Genomic DNA, 7,696 nt, shown 5'->3' with positions numbered 1-7,696 from the left:
GGGTAGTTATTGACATTGGTCACTAAACCCAAAAAAAAGAATCCACTCAAATTACTAAGCAGCGTAAACTCCCCGTTTTTTCAAAAAACCCTACTTCGCCGGCGCCATCTCGTCGGAGACATTAACAGTTGCCGGTCACCGGCGGCGGCGCGCGTAAACAATATGAAAGTTGTCGCTTTAGTTAGTGGCGGCAAAGACAGTTGCTATGCCATGATGAAATGCATTCAATATGGTCACCAGGTTCGTAAAGAGAGCGAGTTATTCCTGCCTTTCAGCTGAATATTTAATTATTTATTTTTGTTCATTTTGTGGTAAAAATTTCAGATTGTTGCGTTGGCTAATTTGATTCCAGCTGATGATGCAACTGATGAGCTTGATAGCTACATGTATCAAACTGTGAGCTTCTTTTCCTGTCAAATAATTAAATCAAAATTATTATTATTTTTTAAAATTTAATTTTGAGATGGGGAGGACGCCTATTAGGTAGAGTGTTAGTGGGTGAGAGTACGTCGGTAATAGTAAGGAGGAGTGCTTTGTTTGTATTTGTGCATTTAGTTTGTTGTTCGTGGTGTTTTGGTGATGTCTTTGATTTCAAATAGATAGTTTATAGTATCACTCTGTGGGTGTCTTGTTTCTTTTGTTATTTAACATGTGTTATCCCATTTTTTTTTTTTGTTATACTGTTATTTGTACTAAGCTGGAGGTCTATCGGAAACAACTTTTCTACTTCATCTGAGGTAGTGGTATGGACTGCGCATACACTTTACCCTCCCTAGACTCCACTTTGTGGGAATACATTGGGTAATGTATGTTGTTAAAATTTAATTTATGTTTGGTCTCGAGCTGGGATCTATCGGAAACAACTTCTCTACCTCACCTTCTGAGGTAGTGGTATGGACGGCGTACATTCTAGATTCTACCTTCCCCGGACCCCACCTTGTGGGAATATACTAGGTATGTTGTTGTTGTTGTTGTTATTTTAATTTATACTCCCTCCATACCAAAATACATTTCTGAGTTTCATTTTAAGATGTATCATATTGATATTAGAAAAATTGTAATTTGTAGTACTTTTCGTATAGTTTTTGAATATCCAAATTTTAACTTTACAATGTTGAATTAATCTAGTATAATTTAACTTTGAAAATTAGTCAAACTGACTCTTGAGAAGAGAAACGTGGCAACTATTTTTGGAATAGAGGGAGTATACTGTTGATGTTGAACCTCATGGCTTCTTCGTATGTTTAACTCTTTATATTTTGAATTCCTTTATTGAAAATTCTGGTTCCACCACGGGCTGAGAGCATCTATTTGTTGCGTAGTTATCCAAAAGATGATACCTTTGTAAGCAGGAGTGGATCTAGCTCTTGCTCTTAACTTTGGTCCAAACATTGTACTTATATTAAAATTTTCATTGCATATGGACAAATTATTACTAATTTAGAACCTAGTAACTTCAAAGTATTAGACTCCTGAACCAATAAGTTTCAAATAAGCTTCAAATTGTGGCTCCACCTTTGTTTATAAGTCCAACATATGGCTTTCTCTATATGCATAATATTCAGAGGATTTGTCATAGTTGGATCGTTTTTATTGAAGTGGAGAAGGTCATTTTATATGTATGAAAATGACACTAATGCTTTAGGGGAACAGCCTTCTCACAAATTTTGATTTTTTTTTTAAAAAAAACAACTCCCACATAAATTAAGGGGTATTCGTAAGTAGGAAGCAACTTACAAAATTCAATCCTATTGAAGTTTATAAAAATGAAAATGTGATCTTTTTGGTTAGTTGTAAGCTGCTTTTTGTAAGTTGAGTTTGTGCCGCAGGGAAAGGGGTGGGGTGAGGGGGTTCCTGGACATTATTGTAATGAGTTGTCAGTTGTCCATGTCCTATATAGGCCCCTAGATGCATCGGTTTGTAAGTGTGACCATTTGATGATTGAAGATTCTAATGGGGACGAGTATATACCGAGAAATGAATTGTTTCAAAAGACCTAAAATCTCTTAGAATCAAGGCGACCTAGCTAAAAGCAAAATGCAATATAAGTACATTATCTTTGTAGACGATAATAATTGTTGGGTTAGTCAGCGAAACACTTACAACATGCCTTGTGTTTTTCAGGATTCCTTTTATCCTGGTTAGAATTGTATGTTTCTGTAGGAATAAGTATGAGGCTGACTTAGAGAATTCACAATTTTGCGTGAAAGACAAATTAATAGTATTGGAATGATAGAACCTGAAATGCTGAGGATTCGTAAAGCCAGGCGTGAGCCAATTTCACATTTAGTTATTGGTAATTGATTCTATCTAGCTTATTGATGTCTCCTATCTATTAGTGGGAATTTATTTTCTTAATTACAAGTATTGTGATTATAAGTTCTATTAATAAGAAGAAAGATCTATGATATTCTCCTCCTCTCCTTAATACCATGTTTCCAATTAGAATGTTCGCTCACTGTATCTGCAGGTTGGGCACCAGATAGTTGTTAGCTATGCTAAATGCATGGGACTCCCATTATTTCGGAGGCGAATTCAAGGATCCACAAGGCAAGCCTTTTTGCAGGATTTCTTTTGTGCAGTCAGTTGCCTAAGTTTGAAAAATCTATTATTGCGTTTACTTTAAAGAATTGGATAGGTGAAGTAAATTTCTTGTTGTAGAACAGAGATGTGAAGTTGTCTTAATTTTGGTTTGCATTATTTTATGTAAGAAAGCAAATGGAATGGGAAAATGATGTTTCCCAAGTACTTCTACCTGAATAATCTCTGTAAGATGTTATATTTATGTTATAACAGAGATGTAGAAGTAGCTTCGTACCTACAACACAATGTTTTATTTATAACTTTTCTAGTTGGAATTCACAGGCATCATGACCTAAGCTACAGTATGACTCCTGGTGATGAAGTTGAAGATATGTTTAAATTGCTGAATGAAGTAAAAAGACAGATACCCTCTGTTACAGCAGTATCTTCTGGTGCAATTGCATCTGACTACCAGAGATTACGAGTGGAAAGTGTATGTTCAAGGTTAGGGCTCGTTTCATTGGCGTACCTATGGAAGCAGGATCAATCATTTCTTCTGCAGGAAATGGTAAATTTGTGTTGTAAATAGAGACGGCGAAAATAATAATTGCTTTTACAATTTAAATCTGAAGTTTTCTTCTTCTCTTTTTGTCCCTGCACTCCCATGGCAGATCAGAAATGGAATTATTGCAATAGCAGCAAAGGTACAAATCTCTCAGGTCTTTCTATATAAGATTTCTCATGTAAATATTATACTTGTAGGTTTCATGATTTTTTTGTTCACTCTTAATGAAATCAATAGACGACTTGAGATTTGGAGGAAAGCACTTGTAAATTTAAGTTCGACAATGCCATCAAAATGTTATTTACTTAGGACGAGAAGTGATGTTTTCCCCTTTGTTTAGTTGCTATACTTCTGAATCTTTTCAGGTTGCTGCTATTGGACTGAACCCCTCAAAACACTTGGGAAAAGAGATAGCATACCTGGAGCCCCATCTCCACGAGCTAAAAGAGTACGATATGGTTAACAAAAATTTTGACTTTATTTTACTTCACTTTTTTCGCATTTTTATTTCTATTTTCGGCAGGTTATATGGAATAAATGTATGTGGTGAAGGTGGAGAATATGAAACATTAACCCTTGATTGCCCTCTATTTAAGGCAAGTATTCCATCTCTCTCTCCTTTCGGATGGTTCTGCGTAGAGATATATTTTTGCACCATATGGTCTCAAAAAGGAAGTTAGCTATTCCGTGATAAAGTATTACCAAGTACCTTTGGAGAATATTTATCCATCTGATCAATGATTTTTGTCTGTGTTGCATTTTCTTACATCTTTATGCATTTATTTTTGTATTTTCTCGTTGAGATTCACTATTTTTTAAATTTTTGGTGGGCAAAATTAGAGTATAGTCCTCCAAATGGATTTAGTAAAGCTCCTTGTGACCTTCAAAAGTCAAATGAAGCAAATAGGTGTGAAACAGAGAATGAAATTTGTGCTTTAAAATTACTTGCCTCTCCTTTTTTTATCATGCCTAATTTTTCAACTCCTCCCAGATGCTTTTGAAAGCTGCGTTTGACCTTCAAAGTCAACTGAAGCGAAAGTGATGAGATATTGAACTTAGTGCTTAAAAGTTACATTCCTCTTCTTTTTAATCACTCGTATAATGTTTCAACTCTCCCAGAATGCTCGAATTGTGCTGGATAAATTTCAAATCGTCTTGCATTCTTCGGATTCCATAGCCCCTGTTGGCATCCTCCATCCCCTGGCGTTCCATCTGGAAACTAAGGTGGAGTCAATATATTCAAATGGCATTGACGAAGACAGCAATGTCTGTCAGGGTAATGTGGATACAGTATTTGAAGTGCAAGGAGATGTCCAACAAGAAGGTGAAGCGGCTAGTGAATTTGTTGCTGGAAGCTCTAAGCGGCCAAGTGTTACTAAACAAGAGCTCAAGGTTTCTAAAACAATGAAGGATAATGTCTTTTCTATTTCTTGTTGGCTCCAAGACTCCTGTAAAAATTCATCAGGTAAATCATTATAGTTACTGTAGAAGGTTAATGTTTTAAGTGGAATCACATTGATTATTGTGAAATTGTGTCTCTGATCTAGTTCCTCTTGTCTCTTTTGGATCTCTTTTTGTTTACAATGCTTTTAGCCTTGTATTGCCAGATCTGCAGGAGGATCTGGAGGTTGTTCTAACGAAAATTGAAACTCTGCTCGTGGAAAATGGTTCCTCTTGGGAAAATGTACTGTATATCCATCTTTATATTGCTGATATGGACGAGTTTGCAGTGGCAAATGAAACCTACGTCAGATATATTACTCAAAAGAAGTGTCGTTATGGTGTACCATCACGGTCCACCATTGAGCTCCCTCTATTGCAAGTTGGTTTAGGGAGGGCATATATTGAAGTTTTAGTAGCAAATGATCCTACTAAAAAGGTCTTGCATGTACAAAGTATTTCTTGCTGGGCTCCTAGTTGTATTGGTCCATACAGTCAGGTACTGGTCTTCTTAATTCATATTGTTCTGGGACCAGCTCAATATCATTTTTCATCTGTCTTGCATTGTTACTTGAATATGAAGCATATAATTAACTTGATATTTCTAGTTTCTATTAATATCAGGAGAATCATCATCTTGAAAATTTGCTTCTGATTTATTTTCCACATCATTATGTCGCAGGCAACTTTGCACAATGACATACTACACATGGCAGGACAGCTGGGGCTTGACCCAGCAACAATGGTGCTCTGCAAAGGAGGTCCTGTTGCGGAACTTGAACAGGCACTGGAAAACAGTGAAGCAGTTGCTAGAAGCTTTAACTGTTCCATATCTACATCAACCATACTCTGTTTGATATATTGTTCAGAATCTATAGAAAAATCAGAAAGAATTATTGTCCAAAAGAAGGCAGACACACATCTTAAGCAAATGAAGTTGGACCATGCTGAGGGCCATAAGAAGACCATGGTCTTAGATCCAGTTTTTCTGTATGTTCTTGTTCCTGATCTACCGAAAAGGTAATGTGTGTGGGTGCTCCATTGGCCCCAGTATAAGTGACACTCTAGTATTTGCGCTTCTAAGAACTGTGATGTGAATAGTTAGCTGTAGAGTAATCGGTTATCTGCTATTGTCCATTTTAATTCCCTTTGTATTTGTGTTTCTTGTAATGCCAAATGTTGTCTATCTTCAGTCAGTATGACGTGAAAATAAAATGGGCCTATTATTTATCTGTCTTTGTCGTTAAAAAATTAATTGAGTACTGTTCCTCTATGTAGAGCTCTGGTCGAAGTAAAGCCAATGTTTTACACGGGAGAGTATCTTTCGGGTCCAAGTGATCTTGACAAGCAATATCAATCCACAGGACAAGGTTGTTGGGGCTTTGAGTATGAAACTTGGCATGACATTTGTCTTCAGAAATGTGCTGTTTATGGCAAAATATGCACAGCAATTCTTTCAGTTACAGAAGAGCTCGCAGCAAAAATTTGCTCCCTCACAAGTGTTGCATGTCCTGACGATGTTAAGTCCAAAGGTCTTGTTGATGAGGAACAAGTCATAATTATCGCAAGATTTTGCATTTATCGTCTCGATAAAGTCCTTTTGGAGAATAATCTCTCTTGGGCCGACGTAATGGTTAGTTTCTCTACCCTGGCCCTACTCTTTTATTTCACAAATTTTCTGGAAGTGGTATCCTAGAGTTACTCATAAATCTGTGCAAGGTCTCCTTGATTAAATAACTAAAAATATTAGTGTTTTTCTTTCAAGAAATGACCAGAAAAAATACTGTTGGGCCTTATTTTTAAACAAATACTTGCCAGGGAAAAAAAGAAAAGAAGACTATGAAGGAATCATTTCTTGACCTTATTATGCAATTTGGATAGAATCGTTACTACATAGGTGAAATTGGAGTGTCTGTGGCGGAGTATATCTTTCTTTTTTCAGGGTTAGGGGGTTGAAAAGCAAGAGATGAATAAACTTAAATAGCAAGTTGCTCTTGTGTAAAGACATGTTAGTTAAAATATGGGGAAGTTTTATGTGTAGTCTTATATATAAATATACAAATATGTTACCTTTTTCAAAAAAAAAATAAAAAATGGGGAAGTTCTCTGTAGGATGCCTACATGGATTTTTTTCAAAGAGACTCTGCCTTGAGCATATTATAGTTATTTCTATGAGCAATTAAGTTGAAGGTGCTGAAAGGATAAGAAAGCGGCAGAAAAAAAAAAAACGGGAAAAAAAAAAACTCTTATCCTTTCAATCCTTTGGAACAGAACTGTTTTAAAGGCCCGATTACAGAGAAAGGCAAAGTTTGAGCCACTAAAACTGGAGATTTTTCTTTTGTAGTCTGCACTTTTGTAGAGCCCTTTTTCTTGTTTTGCTATTCTTTTTCCCATATAAAGTATGTTAGTCCTCTTTAACACATTCTCTCCTTTTTGCAGAATTTCAGGCTTTACTTTGCAAGTAGCATTAATATCACTCATGGAACATTGTCGCAAATCTTCTCTGATGTGTTTAATGAATTTGCTCAGATGAGTCAGAGAATTAAAGTAGATGCCGAGCCTATTTTAAATATAGTTCCAGTCTTGGGTGCTGGGAGGTCTTTATCGACCTTGGATGATATATTCACATATGAACTCATTGCTAGCAAATGTTAGTGCTCATTTAAATTGGGGAATGATATATTATTTTGTTCAATTCATAAAGAGTGTTTTGAGCTTAGCAAATTCTTATTATGTTATTGCCATCCTCAATTGTGTGGCAATTCACACTTAGCTTTATACGAAATGAATATATGAATTGGATCTCGTTTCTTTAATATCGTAAACAACCTCTCTATCTTAGGGATAAGGTCTGCCTACAGTCTACCCTTTCCAGTCCTACTGGGATTAGGTTGGATATGTTGTTGATCTCATTTCTGCAATACATTGTAAAGTTGCTGCGTCTTTCATATGCATCACTTTGTCTCAATGCTAAGCATGAGTGTTTTTGTCTCGAATTGAAGAGATGTGACTCTTGACTGTTCCTTGATGGGAAGATTTCAGACTTCTAGATGAAATGTTTCTATTTACTTTCGGTGTGCTCAAGTTTGCAAGTCATCTGGTTTGAAGGAAAAATTTTACGCCAGGAGTTTACTGATGGAGTTGAATTGGAAAAAAACTAAGCCTGCT

General features: G+C 36.1%; 1 protein-coding gene across 2 annotated transcripts; it reads left to right on the top strand.

Moving 5' to 3' along the window:
• On the top strand, nt 1-7,344 carry LOC107870276 (diphthine--ammonia ligase). Of its 2 annotated transcripts, XM_047412468.1 has the most exons (13): nt 199-240; nt 325-396; nt 2,125-2,296; nt 2,471-2,550; nt 2,866-3,091; nt 3,195-3,227; nt 3,454-3,536; nt 3,612-3,684; nt 4,208-4,553; nt 4,696-5,027; nt 5,211-5,548; nt 5,807-6,161; nt 6,968-7,344. In XM_047412468.1, exons 4-13 carry the CDS (start codon nt 2,507-2,509, stop codon nt 7,181-7,183), a joined length of 2,046 nt encoding a protein of 681 aa, XP_047268424.1. In that variant the 5' UTR covers nt 199-240; nt 325-396; nt 2,125-2,296; nt 2,471-2,506; the 3' UTR covers nt 7,184-7,344. The 2 variants fall into 2 exon arrangements, with proteins under 2 accessions (XP_016572231.1, XP_047268424.1); XM_016716745.2 differs by lacking the exon at nt 2,125-2,296 and having other exon boundaries at nt 1-240.
• The last annotated feature ends 352 nt before the right edge of the window (nt 7,345-7,696 follow it).

This window comes from Capsicum annuum, chromosome 5 (assembly GCF_002878395.1).
Source record: "Capsicum annuum cultivar UCD-10X-F1 chromosome 5, UCD10Xv1.1, whole genome shotgun sequence".
Taxonomy (NCBI): Eukaryota; Viridiplantae; Streptophyta; class Magnoliopsida; order Solanales; family Solanaceae; genus Capsicum; species Capsicum annuum.
Note: the sequence above shows the minus strand (reverse complement) of the source record. Positions and strands in the feature narration are given on the sequence as shown.

Bases quoted from the DNA above. Each gene is read 5' to 3' on its own strand.
- LOC107870276 (XM_016716745.2), top strand. From the start codon at position 163: ATGAAAGTTGTCGCTTTAGTTAGTGGCGGCAAAGACAGTTGCTATGCC. The intron at 2,551-2,865 runs GCAAGCCTTTTT...TGGAATTCACAG, and splicing joins CGAATTCAAGGATCCACAAG to GCATCATGACCTAAGCTACA. The intron at 5,028-5,210 runs GTACTGGTCTTC...ATTATGTCGCAG, and splicing joins GTATTGGTCCATACAGTCAG to GCAACTTTGCACAATGACAT.